This window comes from Lucilia sericata, unplaced genomic scaffold, assembly GCF_015586225.1.
Source record: "Lucilia sericata isolate MDLA Ls3-8-SP2 unplaced genomic scaffold, ASM1558622v1 Contig000032F_arrow, whole genome shotgun sequence".
Taxonomy (NCBI): Eukaryota; Metazoa; Arthropoda; class Insecta; order Diptera; family Calliphoridae; genus Lucilia; species Lucilia sericata.
In genome coordinates, this window is record NW_023994070.1 from 382,592 (window position 1) to 405,624 (window position 23,033).

The window sequence follows — 23,033 nt, forward strand, 5'->3', positions numbered from 1 at the left end:
GTTTGAGTGAAGGAGTTTTACCAGACCATAACTTATAAGGTATTTCACAATTTAACGATTTCGTAGGGCATCGGTTTCTAATGTATTAATTGCCTAAACCGCATTTTCTGCACATTTTACTGACAACGTTGTAAGATCTGACAATCGTGTATCAGAGCTTTAAGTTGAATGTGAACATTTTTGTATATTTAAAATTTCAGTATTTCGGAGTAGTTTTGATATCATTCAATATAAATGTCCACTGTTAGTATATAGTGGATAGTTTATTGTTTTCATATAACTGCTCGAGGCAAATTAATTAATTTTATGTTGTATTTGCTATTCTTACCAATACAGTCGTGCAAAATATTTGGTAATTATTTTTTTTTCATTAAGTTAAACATTAAAATGCAGTTTAGATATGTATTAGTGCTTTTTAGCTGCGAAAAAGTGCGAACTGATTTCTTATTAGTTTTTTAGAAAATATGTCGACTATGGAATATGAATAATTTCTGGGTTTCAGTAAAATAAATTAAGGTTTTGAAAAATATTGGATCCTTTAGATATATGTAATACTTCATCGAGAAGCGTTATTTAGTTATGAAGTAGAATAAATTTTAAAAAATTGGACAATGCATCACAGTGGGACAAAAATGTAAATTTGTCGGAATGCATAGCAAAATAAAAATAGTGTTGTCTTTTTCAAATTAAATATTAATACACCAAATCTGAACAAATCTTCCTGTACTGGACATTATATTAGTCCAATCTTGAAATATGTATTTTATTTAATTGAAACTGTCTAAAATTATAGGTAATGTCGTAATTATTAATTTTATAGAAATCTGGAGTATGTATGACTTAGACTTTTACCCTATTGTAAAGACAGTATTTTGTCATTTCTATTAAAGAAAGAAAATAAAGAAAATTTTAACAAAATATTACTTAAAAGGCTAACGAAGAGAATTATTAGTTTTATATGTAAAATGTATGTAGTTTTTTTAAAAACAGATACTCCAGCAATTATTTATATTACTAAATTGGTATAAATCATAACCATAATTGTTTAATGAAAAATATATATTCTAATGATCGAATATGAAATATTTTATTATGTTTATAATATTTATTTTAATCTTATTTTACTCCTCATTACAAAAAAATATACAAATATTTAAAAATATTTTCGGTCTATCCTGACTGTAGGGTACATGTCCAAAATGTCATTAATATATCTCACATAGTTCGAATTATACTCTAGTTTTCAAATAAGTCATCAATACTAAAGGAATACATAATTATAAACATATTTATAATATACATATTTACAAATGAGGTTGTCTAATACAACACTTTATAGCACACCCTGTATGAAAACAGTATATCCCAAAAGTACACTAATTCGATAGCACACATCTTTGTCTAAAATATAACTATACATCTCTTATGGATCATGTCATAAATAAAGAAGATATGAATTAAATTCCGCTAAATTGGAGTTTTCTCCCAATGTGCACTGTGGACAATCTGCAATACGTCCTTAGTACGTTGACCACTATTCTTCGGAAAAGATTCACGGATCTGTTTTTCGGTTATACAAATTTCACAAGTTGAAAGTTCCGGTTAATTTGCATACCATGTTCAAGTCACGATCGTTTAAGTGGCCCATTTTAAAATGCCACATATCAATGTTGCACACACTATTTACTGCGCCAGCAAAATACTCAGAATTTACAAGATAATATAGATTACCAATACGGCTGTTCTCTATTATATGCGCCTCTTCTCTATAAAAACAAACATCATAACCATAGCTGCCAGATTTGACGATTCTTCGTTTCAAAAATAGCAAAGTGACGATTTGACGATTTTTTCCTTGAAACTGACGATTTTTCTATAATTAAAAAAATTAAAGATTTTATAATTTTTTTTTTTATTTTACAGTGAAAAAAGGAAATGAATATTAAACTTGGAATTCAGTAAAATAGAATTTATATTATAATGAAAACTAGAAATTAAATTCTAGAAGAGCTATTATAAAACATTCTAAGTCGAAAATGTGTGTTTTGAGTTTTAAGCTCTCAAAGCTTAAACATATTTTACATCTAAATGTGTATGCTATGTACATTATTTCTTATAACTTTTGAAGAGATCGACAGATCTGAACCAAATTTCCACACTGTATAAGTTAAATCCAGTACAAACAAGTTTTGTAAAAGAACTAAATTATACGAAGAAATCTCACCAAGTTTAATATTTTTATATCTACCCAGCAAAAAATAGTGCTTCCTCGGAAGCAGATTTGTAAGGCAGAGAGCAGTTGTTACTGTTATATGGGATTCCTCTCGTAGAGGCTCTGCCTAAGGAATCAAAAATGTGCATATTGAATTAATATTATTTTTCAACACTGAACATTGATTTATTTTTTTATTTTTTTTTTCAATTTCAATTTAGTTTATTTCATTTAATATGTTAACACTTTTCACAATTGGCTTATATATTAAAGAGTTTAGAAACTTTGTTTCTTTTCTACTTAGTAGTTACATTTGAATTTTGTGAGCTTTTAGTAAGATTTTAATATACAGAAAGGAAGGAAAAAAATTTACAAAAACCTTTATGAAATGGTTGTTAAAGGGTAAAAATTTATACTAGAGTATATTGAGTATAGGTTTATTAATGGAGTTCATTTATATGTAAATATTGAGAGAACTGGCATCTCCTGTTGAAGTTTATGGTTAATCTATTTATCTTATCTTGAACAAGTTCAATGCCAGATAGCGTGTGGAGTCGTTGTGTAGAATAATGCCAAGGAAGATTATATAACATCTTAAGCAGCTTGTTTTGGGATATTTGAAGTTTTTTAAGATGACATTTTGCAGAAGTAGCCCAGACTGGAGCACAGTAGTACATTAAAGGGTGAAAGAAAACTTTTTCTGTTAATAAGTGGGTACATTATACATATTAATTTGTTGATTTTATCTAATAAATATGATATATGATTATTATAGTTGAGTTTTGGATCAAGTATTATTCCCAAGTATTTGACATTGTCTTCCCAACTTATATCATGATCCATGAATCGAAGAGGGTTTTGTGGAAGGAAACATGGCTTTCTTTTCCTGGTAAAATATATTGCTTTTGTTTTTTCCGGGTTTATCATGATATTCCACTTACTGAAGTAAGATTTTAAATCTTCTAAAGCCAATTCTAAATTGGTTATGATGTTCGCTGCATATACATCGGAGCTAAGAATAGCTGTGTCATCCGCAAAAATTGAAGTTACACAGTGGGGAAAATAGGAATATCTGCTGTAAAAATGTTATAAAGAACTGGAGAAAGACATGATCCCTGTGGACATCCTGCTGTTATACTGACTTTATCAGATGTTGTTTTCGATATATGTACAGAGAAATATATGTCATATAAAAAATTTTGAATAATTTTGATTAGCTCATCTGGAAAATTTAGTCTCTTTAACTTAAAAATAAGACCGTTGTGCCATACCGAATCGAAAGCTGATTTTATATCTAAAAGAACCATTCCCGTAGATTTAGCATTTTGAAAGTTTTGTTTTACCAATTTTCTTATTTTTATTAAAGGTTGTGAGGGTGTTATGTTCTTTGCGGAAACCAAACTGTTGTGGGGGGAGAATATTATACGAATCGATGACATTGTTTAATTTTTCTTTTAAAACTTTTTCAAGAATTTTACTAGTGGAAGGCAATAAACTAATTGGCCTGTACGAATGTGGCGAATCTGGTGGCTTACCAGGCTTTAGAATAGGAATTGTTTTAGATATTTTCCAGTATTTGGGAAAGTAGCTCAATTTAAGGCAACTATTAAACAGTTTTGTGAGATATTTTATACCCTTATTTGAAAGGTTTTTTAAACATCTGTTGTTTATTTTATCAACTCCAGGTGACTTTTTATTTTTTAGAGTTTTGATAATTTGTTTAATTTGCGGACTATTTACAAAGTAGTCGTCTGATGGATTTACAGTGCAATTTCGAATTTGGTTTGCTTCATTATCGACCTCAGATATTGTATTTGCATCACTTGTTGTTGTATTTGACATAAAACATATCTGCTTTTTCTTGTTGAGTATAGCTGACCAGGTTATTATCTTTTAAAATAGGGATATTACTTGTTTTCCGTTTTAAAACTTTAGAAACCTTCCAAAAGGGTGTTGAGGACTTTTCCAGCGTAGTTAGCATATTATTCCAATTCAGATTTCTAAACTTATTTGTTTCTGTACAGATTTCTTTGTTTAGCCGTAACATTTGACGATGATCATCTATATCTCTATATCGCTTCCAATTTCGTCGATATATATTTCTAAATTGAATCATTATTTTTATGTAGTTTGGTAACATTTTAACAACTGGATTTATTCTTTGCTTGGGTGTACTTTCATCAATTCCCTTTTTAACAGCTTCATTAAAAGTTTCTATCATTTCGTCAATTTGATTTGTATTTTGATTCGTCAATTTGATTTGTATTTCTACAATAAAACTAGGTAGATTTCTATTTACTGATGTTTGAAACCGTTGCCAATTAGTTTTCTTAAACATATATTGTAAATATTAACATTTGCTCTAAAATCTACAATACTAGAGATTGGTAGATGATCTGAACTGAGTTCATTTATCACTTTAACCGCTGCTAGGTTATGTGCTATATTTGTTAAGAAAAAATCTAATGTTGATGGTTGCCTAGATGGATCGTGGGGGAAGACTATTTGAGTTTGGTTAAGTTGTAAGTGGTTAAAAATAATATTGCCCCAACAATTACTTCTTTGACATCCCCAGTGATTGTGTCTGGAATTAAAATCTCCACCTAAAATGTATTTGCTGTTTAATGATGTTAGTTTTCGAATGTCTGATGAGAATGATTGTTTACGCGAGGAATCACTTCCTGCAGTTCCACCGGGAAAGTAGCATGAGTAGACGTCAATAAAATCATTTCGAGTATACACTCTTATACATATATTTTCTATTTGAGTGGTATTTATAGGGTATATTAATTCGTGGCGAATATTCTTTCTAATAAATATTGCTAATCCTCCTCCGATACCTTCTTGCCGATCATTTCTGTAGCAGTAGTAATTTTGGTGTTTAATTGAGGATTTATCATTTAACCAGGATTCACATACAAGGCAAATGTTGACATTAGTTTTTACCAGAAAGTGGAAAAATTCTTCTTTTTTATTACGAATGCTACGTGCGTTCCATTGTATTATACGAATATTTGTATTCATGGGTATAAAAATTTATAAGCGAGGCTTGTTACAACTTCGAACTGTTGTTCACGGGAGTTGCATTTTCTCAAGTTTGAAATAAGCTCAAGAGTTAGAGTTTTTAATTCTTCAAACGAAAAGGTTTTCGTTATTAGCATTTTGACTAAAATGTTGATTATAATTCATATTAGAGGAATTAGGAATTTCATTTTGGTTTAACGAATTTGGAAAGTTCGCACTATAGTTTGTGTTATTATAATTTTGTGTATTTTTCCTAATTTGATTCGGTTGAGTCCGTTGCCTAATTTTATTATACGATTCCCTACTAGGGCACTCAGGGGACATAGCTTTATGGGCTCCATTACAGTTTGCACATTTCTCAAAAGATGCATTACAATCTGCGGTTTTATGATTTCCAGCGCAATGGGCGCAAAAAGTTTTAACCATACATCTGCTAGAACCGTGTCCAAACATTTGGCAGTTATAACATTGAGTTATTTTAGCTTTATTTGGTTTTTGGTATTCCCATCTAACTTTAATGAAGTTTATGGAGGAGTACTTTTGTCTCAATTCTTTCAATGTTATAGATTTTCTCTCGAAATATACTATAAAAATTACTAATTCATTGTTATTTTTGTTTTTAGTAACGATTTTAACATCAGTACACTTAAGACCTAAGCTAGTAAGGCAAGTTTTAATAACGGCTTGATCGGTTTTATCTAATCCAAGTAAAATTGCCTTGTAAGGTTTTTCATGTTTGGAAGCATATGTAAAATGTTCGAGACAAAATTTTTTGGTTAAAGCTTCACGAACTTTATCATAATCTTCCTTTTTATCGCAAAAAAGTTTGAGACCAATAGAAATTTTACGTATGGAATACTCCTTTATTTCCATTATTCTACATATTTCATATATTTGTTCAGTTTTACATTTTAATATTGTTATTGGTGGTATTTTCACCTTAACAGCTGTTTCTACGATAACTTCATCATTATCATCATCATCGATTGTTTGTAGAGGAGTATAATAGTTTTGGTTGACAGTTATCTGAGAGCTGTTTGTTATTTGTTTTTTGTTCATGTTGTGCCTAGGAGAAGCATCAACATCATCAACTCTTCTTCGTTTAATTTTGTTATTTTTTTTTTTTTATTTTTTTTTTATATTTGAATGTTGTTGTTTTGAGATCACAAAAAGTAACCGTAAACTTGTAAAAAAAAAATTAGGTTTAAAGAAACACAGTAAATCACGTCTTTGCCTTATGGCTAAGATCAAAGTGAACATTGATTTAAATTTAGAAAAATGCAAAAATTAAGTGATTTTAGAGCTGTTGAGAAGCAAATTTCTACACCACAAACAATAATTGCTGAATATATGCCTTCCAAAATCATGTTTGTAAGGCAATAATTTTAAGATGCAATAGAGGAAGGAGTTAAAGATGCAGTAGTTATATTTATTGCTTCCAAATCAAGAATGTTTTTGCTGGGTAAGTACTTGTTAACAGAAAACTTTCAAAAATTTTACAAGCAGTTTTTTGCTTAAAAAGATTAAAATATTCCTTGTGCACCAAAACAAGCAATATTGTGATGCAACAAACTTTGAGAAATTTAAGGAAAAAGATGAACAAGTTTCTGTACCTAAAAACTATATGTGTACACTATGTAAATTTTAGCAGTATTTATGTTTGATATTTTTAAAAATGACAGAACATTGAAAACATTATGAGAACATTAGAAAAGAATTAACATTACTGTTGAATATTCTTCAAAGCTCAAAGTTTATTGAATTTTGAGCAATAATATTCCGTATTTTTCGAATTTTACATAAATATGTATTAATATTATAAATTTTTAAATATATTTCATCTTAAAATATTACAATATTTGTTAATTTTTTATAAAAATTTTAAGCTTTTCATATTCTCCGATTTTTTTTTGACGATTTCTTAAAACCAAAATGACGATTATTTAAAAATTTATTCTGAAATTGACGATTTTTTCAAAAATTCATCTGGCAGCCCTGATCATAACCTTTATCCATTAATTTTGAAATCGATAGCAAATTCACTCTTAAATCCTTAACATAAGAAACATCATGTACGTTAATACGCTGTTCACGTCCTCTCTCATTTAAACAGAAATTCATGTTGCAAACTCAAGTTATCTTTGATGTATTCTCGTTTGCCAAATTCAGCGTCTCTTCTAATTGCTTGCACTCATGTGCGACGTACTACCACTATCAAGGCCAGCGTTGCCACTTTGGTCCAATAAGACCAATTAGAAAATTGGTAGTTTCAAATCTCTAAAATGACTTTTGATAGTTTGGTTGGCAGGTTTACATTTTGGTTCAAATTTGGGAGGATGAGATAATTTTGAACTCATACATATGAATTTATGAAAATATCTGAACTTGCAGTAGCAAAAGAAATAAGAATTTTAGTAAATACATCTATCTTAAATTTATCCTTGTTAATTGTAAACCTCCTGCTTAATATTTATCAAAGAGCAATAAATTGATTCATTAGGTTTCCTTTTTAAAGGACTTCAAAGTTTTAAAAAGTAAATTTTTCAAAAAATATTTTAAAATACTTCTTTTTTAACAAATATTTATTTAGGATTTCAATATTATTTTTTCAAGAAATGTTTAAAATACGTTTTTGATATCTTTTTGAACCATATAACTTATTTTACAGAAAATCAGAAAATAACTGTGGTAAAGTTCTAAGTCGATTTATAAAGCCACCTACACAAATTCAACTACTTGCTTTCTTGGGTATGATTTTGAGAAAAATTTTTCTCGATAACAAAAATTATGTATTTCATAACGATATTGTGCCAAAGTATTTGGTAATTTTGTGTAATCATATAAAAGTAAACCATTCTTTGTTAGAAATCATTGTATGATTTTGTTAGTTTTAAGGATAATGGAACTCTAAACAGAAGCAATTGTCCAAAAAACCTAAGGAACAAATTTGGTAGATTTAGGAATGTTTTGGTAGTTTTTTTGTCGGTACATTGGTAAGGAAAATAAATTGTGAGTTTGCAATGCTGATCAAGACACCAGTAACCGTTTTTACATGAAGGAATCATTGTTGTATCTGTTGTGTTATATATTGCTCTCTCTCCTACATGACATGCATCTGCTTGTTTTGATTGTTTTGTTTTGCAATTTCTCGCGAAATGCCCGACTTTGCCACAATTAAAACAAGTAATTTTTTTCTTTTCGCTTATGTTTGCTGCGTTGTTATTGCTTTTGTTTTGTTTCTTGTGCTTCACTTATAATGCATTTTGTTCTGCCTGTCAATCTTTGATTTTCTCGCTTAATCTTCCTCCAAAATTCCAAAGCATTACTGAAAATTTCATATGGCTCTGGCAAGCTATACAGCAAGAAAATTGCCAATAAGTCATCACCAACAACAACATAAAATTCCTTCAGTTTCGATACGGCATTAAGAAAATAATTTAAATGTTCACTTACATTTTGACGGTCTTTCATACGGGCAAACGCTGCTCTTTTTAGGAGGGTGGCTTTTCGGGCTGGTCCTTTTGTTTGAAATGTACTCTCCAACTTTAGCCATATTTCAAAGGAAGTTACACAGTCTGATATGAGTCCTAGCATTATGTCGGCAACTGCTGAAGTTATTTTCTTATTAAAAGGTTTATTTATTTATACTAAATTTATTTCTTTATGAAAAATTATAAAGACAAGTTTGAAAATAAAACAAGTTAGAGTGTTACATTCGACTATACAGAATCTTATGTACCCTCCATCAAACCGTATGCTGTAAATGGAATGATCCCCTATAAACATTAGGTTGATATTTGAAATAGGGCTTAAATCAATTATGGACATATCCCTTTCGGATTAACAAAATATTAATTTTTAAAAACAAAATATTTTTGTGCAACATTTAAATCTTGAACATATATGGGCGGTAGGGTCAATTATAAAATTCGGTGGAAAGATTTTGGCTTGTAAGAAATTCATAGCTATACTCGCATTTTTAAGCCAGTAATGTGCGTTGAAGTAATTTTCTGAAGGAGACCATATATGGGGGTAGGGTCAATTATGGACCGATCCTCATAAAATTCGGTAGATAGATTTTTGCTCCTAAGAGACTTACTTTTATCGAATTTCAGCGCTAGACTCGTATTTTTAAGCTGGTAATGGGCGTTAAAGTCGTTTTTTGGAGGGGACAGGGTCAATTATGGACCGATCCTCATGAAATTTGGTAGAGAGAATTTGGCTTGTATAAAACTTATTTATGTCAAATTTCATCGCTAAACTCACATTTTTAAAACAGTTATGACCGTTAAAGCTGTTTTTCGGGGGGCCATTTGTATGGGGGCTATGCGAAAACGAGTACCGATATTGCCCATTTTTAATACCAAACAAACCTTACCTATAAGAAATATTTGTGGAAATATTTCAACTCTCTAGCTCTTTCCGTTAGGACTCTATCGTGCTTTCAACAGACAGACAGACAGACAGACATACAGACATGGCTAGATCGTCTTATAATTTAATAAGGGACCAGAATATATACTTTTGTGGGTCTATGATCAATATTTCGATGTGTTACAAACGAAATGAAATGAAATTGAAATAGAATTTTTTTAAAAAACTAAGGAAAACTAATAAAGAGCATGAAAAAGTGTTTTTAATTTTTAATAAACAAATTTATAATTTTAAAAATTTGATTACATTTATAGGTTATGTCTAGAGTTTGAGGTTCGGAAAATCCTGTCCGGGAATTCCTGAGAATTCTCGGGAAAAGTTTGTCGGGATTTTCTGGGAAATTCTTTTAATCATTCCCGGGAAAACGGGAATTTTTATTTTTAACATATTTTGGAAAAACTAGTGATTTTATAAGTTATTAGCGATTTTTTAAAGGCAAATTACAAAACATCATTAATGATGCAACAGGAAATCAAAAAATTCTAAATTAAATCTTAACATGAAGGAAATACAAATAGAACCAAAAATGTTGACATTCTCTTTAATGCATATCTAAAGCTAACGTCTGTGGAAAGCGTTTGAGTTATATTTCTTTTTTGTTAACTATTCCCTTGCATATGGAGATATGATATGTTTAGTATGTTGATTTTTTAAAAACCTGGTGAACAAGGACCATGTAGTGGGTTATGTAATCCCATAATTTTAGCAAAAGAGTAGTTTTGGGATGAGTCTGATGTAATGCATGTTTGGATTACATGGTCCCTCATTTACATGACAATGTAAAATGTATAATGTTTTTATACCCTACACCACTTTAGTGGGGAGGGTATATTGGATTTGTGCTGATGTTTGTAACATACAAAAATATTCGTCCTAGACCCACCTTAAAGTATACCAATCGGCTTAGAATCGTTTTCTGAGTCGATTAAGCTATGTCCGTCCGTCCGTCCGTCCGTCCGTCTGGCTGGCTGGCTGGCTGTCCATGTAAACCTTGTGCGCAAGGTACAGGTCGCAATTTTCAAGATAATTGGATGAAATTTGGCACGCACGTTTTGTTTGACCCAAGGACGAAGCCTATTGAAAATGGTTGAAATCGGTCCATTATTTCACCTAGCCCCCATAGAACAGAACCCCCCGAAAAGGGCTTTTGAGCTCATAATTTTGTTAAATTTACAGATATATCGATAAAATGCGGCACAACTAAGTTTTATAGAAGTCTGGATGACCCTGCCAAATTTCATAAAGATCGGGCCCCATTTGACCCTAGCTCCCATACAAAGTCCCCTTCAGAAAATTACTTGAATGTCCCAAATTAACTTATAAACACAAATATCGCGATGAAATTTAGCACAATAAAATATTATGTAAATATAAATATATTCACAAAATTTTATCGGGCTTGGTCCATATTTGCCCCTAGCCCCCATATAAAGCCTCTTTCAGAAAATTAGATTTTCATCCATAAATTGCTTAAATGTATCGGAACAAGGGAATATTGAAGATAAATGCTTTATTATGAAAAATAAATCACATTTAATATTCATAACTGGTGTAGGGTATCATATGGTCGGCCACGCCCGACTATACTTTCTTACTTGTTTATATTTGGATTAGTTTTGAGCCAATCCCTTTACTCAAGTGTAAGGTTGTTTGGTTAACGTGGTAGTTCACTGCGCGCGAACAGCCAAGTAGAATAGAAGAGACTCCGTCTTGACCGGACCACTCCTCTCGTCAGGTGTAGTATTGTATAGCATTAGATCCAGCCTGTAGCAGTGGGAAAGCTCAGGATATCATTAAGCTTAGACCCACATATATTACCAAGGTTGGCTATGAAGTAACTGCCAAAAAAACAGTTTCTCTTAGCAGCTAAAGCAAGAAATTCACAGAGAAGTTGGAAGACGGTTTCTTCCTTTTCCCTGTCTTTGCAACTGCGACAGTACTCACTGAAGATGAGCCCAAGGAGCTATCAAACTCGATACATCCCGCGTTTTTCGGGTTATAAGGTGTCTTGTGAGTTTCTCGTTGAAAGAAGACCACAATAACATGTCCCCTTTACATATGCCTAGGTTATTCCATCTATACCCACAGAGTTATCGTTAAATTTATAAAAAAAAGTAGTCAGTTTTGTTAAAAAATTTTGTAATTATAGTTAAAAATTAAGTTTTACATAAATTACCGGGAATCCCGGAAATTTTTTTTCGTTGCCGTTTCCCGGGAAATTGAAAAGTCCGGGAATTCCCAAACTCTAGTTATGTCATAAATTTCAGGCGGCCTGGAAAGTGTATACGCTACAATATTATATTTATTTATAAAACATATATTTGAAGTAAATTGGGCTATGTATTCTAAATGAGTTTGTCGTGAAGATTTTTCAACTTTAGAATCCAAAACATATGTAAGAGGCTTGAGATCTTTTAGAATTGAAAATTCTCTTCCTTCTAAAAAGGGTCTAAAGTGTTTTATGGATAAATAAACTGCTAAAATTTCTCTGTCAAATGTAGAATATTTGCACTCAGGAGTTAATTTTTTGGAAAAATATGCAAGTGGTTCAACTTTATTGCTGTAAAACGGCTCCAATTCCAATCAATTCCGACCAAAAATGTTTTCTTTCAATTATTTAATTCTGATAAATTTTTGATGGTAGATTATAGCTAACACTTCAAATCGTACAATTTAAATCATATTTTGATTATTGCTTATCCTTGTGAATGTTTATACATATGCAAAGTTGATAATATTTTGCCTGTCGTTTTAAGGTTTTTAAATTACATTTTAAACACCTTTACATAAATAAAGGCTATGATTTTTCCTTAAAGTTTTTCTTTGTAAATTAGCACGTGTTTTAATGTAGTCTTAGTAAATGATCATTCCATGTGGTTATTGCGATTTGGTGCGGTTTACTTTTTTTCCGATAAATTAAGTGATTGTGGCCTACTTTAAAAACTAAAAATGCTATATAAATCCAAATTTTGAAAGACCGTAGAAAAGGAAAAGGCTATAAGAGGTTAGGTGAACATTCTACTACTGTTATTTATCAGGAAAAGGTATTATAAATTTCATCTGCAACTTCCTGCAACTCTAGTAACTAGATCATTTTTAATGACTTCTTCTATTACAAATGCTGAACTTTTCCATATATTTCAACTTCATAAAAATAGAGAACGTGACGACGCTATTTATTTAAAGAAATAAAGAAGCTATAGATTTTTGGCCGGAATTTACCACCGTGCAATGGCTAAATTAGAAGCATCTACAGCTAAAGTTAGGTAAGCGTTTTTATCAAAATGAGTAAGTAAAGTTTTCTCGCAAAATTTAATTTGCAGTAAATCAAAAGCTTTTTCAGCATCAACATTCCATACTAGTTCTTTGCTTGGTACATATCGATGATAATAGCTTATCATTTCAATAAATTTTTGTAGTTATACCCTACACCACAATAGTGGGGAGGGTATTATACGTTTGTGCTGATGTTTGTAACACACAAAAATATTGGTCCTATACCCACCTCACAGACTCAGAATCACATTTTGAGTCGATTAAGACATGTCCGTCCGTGCGTCCGTCCGTCCGTCTGTCCGGCTGGCTGGCTGTCCGTGTAAACCTTGTGCGCAAGGTACAGGCCGCAATTTTCGAGATAATTTGATGAAATTTGGACCAAGCACGTTTTTTGGCACAGGGACGAAGCCTATTGAAAATGGTTGAAATCGGTCCATTATTTCACCTAGCCCCCATACAACCGTACCTCCCGATTTGGGCTTTTTATGCCATAATTACGTCAAATATACTAATATCTCTCTAAAAATTGGCACAAATAAGTTTTATATAAGTATAAATGACACTGCAGATTTTCATAATGATCGCCCCTTATTTGACCCTAGCCCCCATACAAACCCCCCTTCAAAAAATGTCTTAAACGTCTAAAATTGACTTGTAACCATTTGTATCGCATTGAAACTCAACAAAATTAAGTATTATTTACAAATATATCCTTTTCCCAAATTTAATGAGGATCGGCCCATGTTTGACCTATACTCCTATATAAAGCCTCATTTAGAAAATTTGGTTTTTATCAATAAATTGCTTAAATACTTTGGAATTAAGGTAAAATTCAACATAAAAGTTTCTTTGTGAAAAATAAAAATTTTTGAAATATACTCATGGTGTAGGGTGTTATATGGTCGGCCATGCCCGACTATACTTTCCTACTTGTTTTTTATCGAATTTGGTTTCTGATATGAAAGGATTGCATTAATTCTTTCATTGGATGGCTTATACACTCAGCAGAAATCTGATAACTTAAAAATTCGAGACTTGATGCTCCAAAAATGTACTTTGACGATTTGATATTGAGACCATGTCTTTGGAAAACTAATTTTAGATGTTTCAAGTGTTTTTCTTCATTTTCGCTAGCAATTAACACATCGTCCATATAAGTGGATACAAAATCTATATCAAAAAAGACTTCATCAATAAATCTTTGAAAGGTTTGAGCACTGTTGAACATCCCAAAAGGTGTAGAATGGCTGTTTTATGAATATCATCTGTAGCCATGAGAATTTGATGATATGCTTTTATTAAACCAATTTTTGAGAAGATTTTCTTACCTCTAAAATCTGTTGTAAGATCTTGAATGTGATCTAGTATTGTAATGCAGTTATCGTTAGGTTCCTTTTTTTGGAAAAAGATAGAGAAGAGGAGATATATGAGAATGAGATGTTTTGCAAATACCAGGGTATACAAAAAATTTTAATTCGGATTTTGCAATTTTAAATTTCAAAGGATTTAATCCGCCAGGTTTTGAAAATGGAGGATTTCGAATAATCTGGCTCTGCAGTAATTGATGGAAATTCTGTTAAAAGCTTCAAATATTTGTCTTTAATTGGTAAAATTTTAAGTGAATGTATATCCGAAACTCTTAATGAAGCAACAGTATAAATATTTGTATTTGAATATATATACCAAATTTTTCAAAAAAAAACTGCTCATATCAGCCAAAATAAAATACCCCAGGAAAATTTGGCAAAAAAATGGGCAATCTGGGGAATTTCAGATAGCTAAATGAAAATTGGCACATAGCTCCCCCTTAGCATAATTAGTAAGGATTTAAAAGTCACCGAAAATATCTTGTGCGCTAAGCGAGATATTGGAGGTCAAAGGTTACAAAGATTAGTTTTTGCCAAATATCTTGCTTAATATGTGTCGGACACAATTCTCTATAGGGAATTGAATTTCCTACATTTGGTTGCGTATCATTAGTTGATTTCAAGCTATAGTGCATTGTTTTTCCATTGCACTAATATTTTCAAATCTTAATATATATTGTACTAATCAAATTAGTCATCATTTTTACGTCACTTATGTTTTTGCAGTTAATATATGCTTATACATTGTTATACGTTGTATTTGAAATTGGTTCTATGTCCTATAGTGCAATGTCTGTCTATCCATAATTTAGTATAGTATCACAGGTCATATTTATGATACGAATTAGAAAACCATTGGTGGTCAAAATGTACATATTTAGAGTAATATAATATTAAAAATTCCACCAAATTTTATTAAATTTGAATTTTCAAAAGAGTAAAAACACTGGGTCATTAATAATGGAAACAAATTAAAGTCGGTTGTCTATATTAGAGCTAGTTGAAGTCGTAGTCTGATTTCAATGAAACTTGGTGGAAATATACTCCTGAATTTGTAGATTATGTCCACTATTTTTTTCAAATTTTATTAATAATTGTGATCCCATCGGAAATTTCGGATAAAGGATATAACAGAAATTAATTATGTACTTTTGGCTAATATTAGAAAGAAAAAATTCGACATTATCTGTATCTAAAATTCCGCAACAAAACCCTTATTTTCCTGGGTCCCTTTATTTGTCGTTGCATTATTGGGATAATTTAGTTTAATTTGTTGGTGTTATTCACTATAAAATCACAAGGAGAAATGCATCTTGAAGCTTTGTTGCCAAATTTCTGATGATACCAACAAAATTTTTATAATTTCTATTCTTGTTTGTATGATTTTTTAACTTCAATGAGGTAACTTGAATCAAATTATTGAAGAGATCTGAAGATAAGGAGGAAGTAGATAGACTAACGAAAGATATTTGAGTTTTGTTTGACAATTCATACATTTTATCAGCCAAGGATAATTTATCAGTCAAACATGTTAAAGTTGTAAGATTCATTTGAATAGTAGATTGAACCTTTCGCATCCAGAATTTTGTTAAGAAATCATTATTTATTATGTTTGATCTCATAGTGGATAGACGTGTTTTAAATCGCTCTCACGAGAAAATAACATTGTGAACATAAATTTTTAATTAAAATATAAAAAAAGATAAGTAACAGCGAATGGACGCAAATTAAAAACATACTTATATATATTTTTTTAATATTAAAAATACATATAAATTAAATAAATTGTCGTTTTTGTTAATGCAATTATTAACAATAAAAAATTGTAGCAAAACAAAAAGTATAAAAAACACAAAAAAAAACAAGTAAGAAATTATAGTCGGGCGTGGCCGACCATATGATACCCTACACCAGTTATGAATATTAAATGTGATTTATTTTTCATAATAAAGCATTTATCTTCAATATTCCCTTGTTCCGATACATTTAAGCAATTTATGGATGAAAAACTAATTTTCTGAAAGAGGCTTTATATGGGGGCTAGGGGCAAATATGGACCAAGCCCGATAAAATTTTGTGAATATATTTATATTTACATAATATTTTATTGTGCTGAATTTCATCGCGATATTTGTGTTTATAAGCTAATTTGGGACATTCAAGTAATTTTCTGAAGGGGACTTTGTATGGGAGCTAGGGTCAAATGTGGCCCGATCTTTATGAAATTTGGCAGGGTCATCAAGACTTCTATAAAACTTAGTTGTGCCGTATTTTATCGATATATCTGTATATTTAACATAATTATGAGCTCAGAAGCCCTTTTCGGGGGGTTCTGTTGTATGGGGGCTAGGTGAAATAATGGACCGATTTTAACCATTTTCAATAGGCTTCGTCCTTAGGTCAAATAAAACGTGCGTGCCAAATTTCATCCAATTATCTTGAAAATTGCGACCTGTACCTTGCGCACAAGGTTTACATGGACAGCCAGCCAGCCAGCCAGACGGACGGACGGACATAGCTTAATCGACTCAGAAAACGAATATTTTTGTATGTTACAAACATCAGCACAAATCCAATATACCCTCCCCACTAAAGTGGTGTAGGGTATAAAAACAAGTTAGAGTGCTATATTCGGCTGAGCCGAATCTTAAATACCCTCCACCAGCTACTTTTATATTAATACATTTCTAATTGATCAAATATTTGTAGAAATAAGTTTTCTTGTATGGGAGCTATGACCAATTATGGACCGATCGGAAAAAAATTCACCGTAATATTTCTGTGCATATGAGCAATACTTGTACCAAACTTTATATGGATATTTTAATTTAGTAATGAGTTATGTGTGTTTAAGTGATTTTCGGGAGGGGACCTCGTATGGGACTTATGACCAATTATGGACCGATCGAATTATTTTCTGAAAGAGGCTTTATATGGGGGCTAGGGGCAAATATGGACCAAGCCCGATAAAATTTTGTGAATATATTTATATTTACATAATATTTTATTGTGCTGAATTTCATCGCGATATTTGTGTTTATAAGCTAATTTGGGACATTCAAGTAATTTTCTGAAGGGGACTTTGTATGGGAGCTAGGGTCAAATGTGGCCCGATCTTTATGAAATTTGGCAGGGTCATCAAGACTTCTATAAAACTTAGTTGTGCCGTATTTTATCGATATATCTGTATATTTAACATAATTATGAGCTCAGAAGCCCTTTTCGGGGGGTTCTGTTGTATGGGGGCTAGGTGAAATAATGGACCGATTTTAACCATTTTCAATAGGCTTCGTCCTTAGGTCAAATAAAACGTGCGTGCCAAATTTCATCCAATTATCTTGAAAATTGCGACCTGTACCTTGCGCACAAGGTTTACATGGACAGCCAGCCAGCCAGCCAGACGGACGGACGGACGGACATAGCTTAATCGACTCAGAAAACGAATATTTTTGTATGTTACAAACATCAGCACAAATCCAATATACCCTCCCCACTAAAGTGGTGTAGGGTATAAAAACAAGTTAGAGTGCTATATTCGGCTGAGCCGAATCTTAAATACCCTCCACCAGCTACTTTTATATTAATACATTTCTAATTGATCAAATATTTGTAGAAATAAGTTTTCTTGTATGGGAGCTATGACCAATTATGGACCGATCGGAAAAAAAATTCACCGTAATATTTCTGTGCATATGAGCAATACTTGTACCAAACTTTATATGGATATTTTAATTTAGTAATGAGTTATGTGTGTTTAAGTGATTTTCGGGAGGGGACCTCGTATGGGACTTATGACCAATTATGGACCGATCGAAAAAAAATTTCATAGTAATATTTCTGTATATGTGAGCAATACTTGTACCAAATTTTATATGGATATCTTGATTTAGTAATGAGTTATGTGCGTTTAAGTGATTTTCGTGAGGGGACCTTGTATGGGAGCTATGACCAATTATGGACCGATCGGAAAAAATTTCATAGTAATATTTCTGTATGTGAGAGCAATACTTGTACCAAATTTTATATGGATATCTTGATTTAGTAATGAGTTAGTGCGTTTAAGTGATTTTCGGGAGGGGACCTTATATGGGAGCTATGACCAATTATGGACCGATCGGAAAAAAATTTCATAGTAACATTTCTGTGCATATGAGTAATACTTATTCCAAATTTTATATGGATATCTTAATTTAGTAATGAGTTATGCACGTTTAAGTGATTTTCGGGAAGGGTCCTTGTATGGGAGCTATGACCAATTATGGACCGATCGGAAAAAATTTCATAGTAATATTTCTGTATGTGAGAGCAATACTTGTACCAAATTTTATATGGATATCTTGATTTAGTAATGAGTTAGTGCGTTTAAGTGATTTTCGGGAGGGGACCTTATATGGGAGCTATGACCAATTATGGACCGATCGGAAAAAAATTTCATAGTAACATTTCTGTGCATATGAGTAATACTTATTCCAAATTTTATATGGATATCTTAATTTAGTAATGAGTTATGCACGTTTAAGTGATTTTCGGGAAGGGTCCTTGTATGGGAGCTATGACCAATTATGGACCGATCGGAAAAAACTTTCACAATAATATTTATGTACATATGAGCAATATTTATTCCAAATTTTATATGGATATCTTAATTTAGTAATGAGTTATGCTCATTTAAGTGATTTTCGGGAGGGGACCTTGTATGGGAGCTATGTCCAATTATGGACCGATTCAGAAAATTTTTTCTCTCCATGTATTCTATTAACATAAGATTTTAATTTGTAAAATTTTGTGAAGATATCAACATTCTGACGGAAGTTATTAACAAAAAGATCATTTTCCGGGAATATGCACTTTTGTATGGGAGGTATATGAAATTATGGACCGATGCTGGCAATTTTCAGCAGAAATAAATATCTTGTGTAGAAACGAATGTATGATGACTTTCATGAAATTATCTTGCATAGTTTTTGAGAAAATTACATCAGAATGTGTAAAAAATGCTTATTTTTTTTCGAGGTTGTTTTAAATTTTGATTCCTAACTTTTCCCAATGTGAACCGATTTTGCTCATTTTCAATACCAAACTGTACCGGATAATAATGAATGTTTTGGGTGAATTTGGTTAAATTATATTGCTTCGTTTTAACGTGAGTGTGTTTTAAACAGACAGACAGACAGACGGACGGACGGACGGACATAGCTAAATCGACTAAGAATTTCATAAGGACCCAGAATATATATACTTTGTTGGGTCTCAGATGAATATTTCTTGGTGTTACACGCGGAATGACAAAGTTATATATACCGTCTATCACCACCGATGGTGGTGGGGGGTATAGAAACAAGTAAGAAAGTATAGTCGGGCGTGGCCGACCATATGATACCCTACACCAGTTATGAATATTAAATGTGATTTATTTTTCATAATAAAGCATCTTCAATATTCCCCTGTTCCGATACATTTAAGCAATTTATGGATGAAAAACTAATTTTCTGAAAGAGGCTTTATATGGGGGCTAGGGGCAAATATGGACCAAGCCCGATAAAATTTTTTAAATATATTTATATTTACATAATGTTTTATTGTGGTGAATTTCATCGGGATATTTGTGTTTATAAGTTAATTTTGGACATTCAAGTAATTTTCTGAAGGGGACTTTGTATGGGAGCTAGGGTCAAATGGGGCCCGATCTTTATGAAATTTGGCAGGGTCATCAAGACTTCTATAAAACTTTATCGATATATCTGTATATTTAACATAATTATGAGCTCAGAAGCCCTTTTCGGGGGGTTCTGTTGTATGGGGGCTAGGTGAAATAATGGACAGATTTTAACCATTTTCAATAGGCTTCGTCCTTGGGTCAAATAAAACGTGCGTGCCAAATTCCAATTATCTTGAAAATTGCGACCTGTACCTTGCGCACAAGGTTTACATGGACAGCCAGCCAGACGGACGGACATAGCTTAATCGACTCAGAAAACGATTCTAAGCCGATTGGTATACTTTAAGGTGGGTCTAGGACGAATATTTTTGTATGTTACAAACATCAGCACAAATCCAATATACCCTCCCCACTAAAGTGGTGTAGGGTATAAAAATAACGACAACAAAACCTTAAATAAAGTGTAGTGTTTGTGTTATTGTGCATGAGTTTCTCTAACTCTCAAACAAGTGAAAGGAGGCTCAGTAGCAATGGAAAAAATGCATACTTTGTTATGAGCTCTCCATACAACAACAACAATAATTATAATCCAAAAATCTTAAAAACTATTTAAGTGTGAGAGCAACTACAAACGAGAGATCTCCTCTCTCAAGTGCGCCAAAACAAAACAATTGTGTAGATAATAACGCAAAAGAAAAAACAAATAAACAAACAACAGATTCAGAAACAACAACAAACGAGAGAAAATTGTGTGGAAGACAACGCAAAAGAAAAAATAGATAAACTAACAACTGATTCAATGGTTGATGTAAATAGTAATGCTAATGTGAACAATATCACAAATAGTACCAATAACAATATTAACACTATAAAAACCATTAATGATAAGGAAGGTCACTCAAGCCCAATATCAAAGAATACCGGGGCCATACCAAATACATTGAACTCGCATAAAACGGAAAAGATCCAAAAGGGAATGGACCGTTTTGTCACTTATACAAAATGTAAGTCCAGCCCTAGGACTTCAAAATAAGTTGTCCCAACTTGTAGACAAAGAAAATTTCCACGTAGTCTCTCTACGCAAAGGAAACATTCAGGAAACAAAAATACAGACTTATACAAAAAAGTCTTTTAGAACAATAGTTGATAGTTTTGATTCTGAGAAAAGAAATTATTACACATATCAACTAAAAAGTGCAAAGGGTTTGGCAGTAGTTATCAAAGGTGTAGACAGATCTGTACCAACTGAAGTGAAGTGCATTCACAATATATTTAACAAGGACAAAATTCCTCAACCAATGTTTAGAGCAATGGTGGCCAAACATGCCCCTGCGGGCATTGTGTTATTCTCACTTTTACACACGCAATACAAATATTCTCAGCAACAAAACGAACTATACACTAACTTCCCAAGCCTTCCTAATACTTCTAGTTCTCAATATCACAAATAAAAGCAATCAGAATAGATCGTATGCCCATACGACAAAAGAGGGTTCCGTTACCCAAATGAACGCAAAACAAACTTCAAGTGCCCAATATAGAATTCTTACAAATAAGAATAATGAAAATTTGCAAACAAATAATGAAAATAGTACCACATTATTTTCATATGCACATGCATTAAAAGAGAGTATACACGCACCTGAAACAAATTCTCAAAGCTCTATTAAGAATCTAATTCAAACCATGAACAGTTTCATAGCAAATATGTAAAATATGTTTCAACAATTAGTGCAGAATGAAAGAATGCTCATGCAGATCCTGCTAAATAAAAAATGAATTCCCTAAGAATTTGTTTTTGGAATGCTAAAGGCCTTAGCCAAAACAAGAATGAAGTAGTACAATTCCTGCTACTTCAGGAAATTGACGTACTACTCGTCTCTGAAACACACTTTACCCTAAAGAATTGTTTCAAAATTAACGGATACTACACTTACGATACAAAACATCCAAGTGGCAGAGCCTGTGCTGGAACAGCCATTTTAGTGAAAAAAATATTAGACATTTCCCAATGCCAGAATACAAAAAGGACCATATCCAGGCCACCTCTATAAATATACCTGATAGCAGAGTTACAATATCTTCAATATATTGTTCTTCTAGGTATAATGTTAATCGAGAGCAGTTTCTCGATTACTTTAAAACTCCAATACATAGCAGCTGGTGATTATAATGCAAAACATACATTTTGGGGCTCTCGTTTCATTACTCCCAAAGACAGACAATTGCTAGAAACAACATCGCATAACAGACTAGACTAGATGCCATATCTAATGGCCAACCTACCTACTGGCGTACAGACCTCAATAAGATTCCCCATCTAATTGACTTTGCTGTAATCAAAAATATAAAACGAGAATTTATTTAAGTGATCCCTTCACTGGACCTCTCGTCAGACCACTCGCCTATGGTATTAACGTTATTAGAAACCCCACATAAATTGGAAAACTATTGTTCTTGTTTCCCTAACACACTTGCCACAAAACACTTCATTGAAAAATGACCATGAAATACAATCCGCTGTCGATATATTTACGGATATCTTACAAGATGTTGTCAAAGTGTCTACACCCCAGTCACCTTGGCAGACTACAAAAATTCGAAATGTCCTAGGAACATTGAGTCTCTATTTAATTAGAGAAAAGAGAACACTCAGACGTCAATGGTAACAACCGCGATCTCCAAACATAAAGGTTAAACTTAATCAGTGCCAATGAAGACTTCACATCGACTTAAAAAATAATAAGGAATCTAATCTGAGAAATTATCCCAAAAACTTAGACCCTACTAAGAAAACAGAATATAGTCTCTTGCATATGAGTCACCCATACGCCTCCAGAATGGTCAATGTACGTCAGAAAAACTTGAAGCATTCGCCAATCACTTGGAGAATGTGTTTATTGAAAATGATACAGATTATTCTATTAGTGCTAACATTATAAATAATGTGGTTCCACGCCCAATAAAATTCCGGTTCTCATCCGTGAATACGACAATCAAAGGTCTAAAGATAGATAAAACAAGTTAGAGTGCTATATTCGGCCGAATCTTAAATACCCTC

At 32.0% G+C, this 23,033-nt stretch overlaps 1 protein-coding gene across 1 annotated transcript; it reads right to left on the minus strand.

Annotated features, from left to right (window-relative positions):
• Positions 1-1,076: 1,076 nt before the first annotated feature.
• Positions 1,077-8,837, minus strand: LOC119611960. The gene is made up of 2 exons (XM_037967659.1): positions 8,690-8,837; positions 1,077-1,873 (listed from the first exon to the last, which is right to left on the minus strand). The coding sequence occupies exons 1-2, from the start codon at positions 8,828-8,830 to the stop codon at positions 1,583-1,585; spliced, it is 432 nt and encodes a 143-aa protein (XP_037823587.1). The 5' UTR covers positions 8,831-8,837; the 3' UTR covers positions 1,077-1,582.
• Between the last annotated feature and the right edge of the window lie 14,196 nt (positions 8,838-23,033).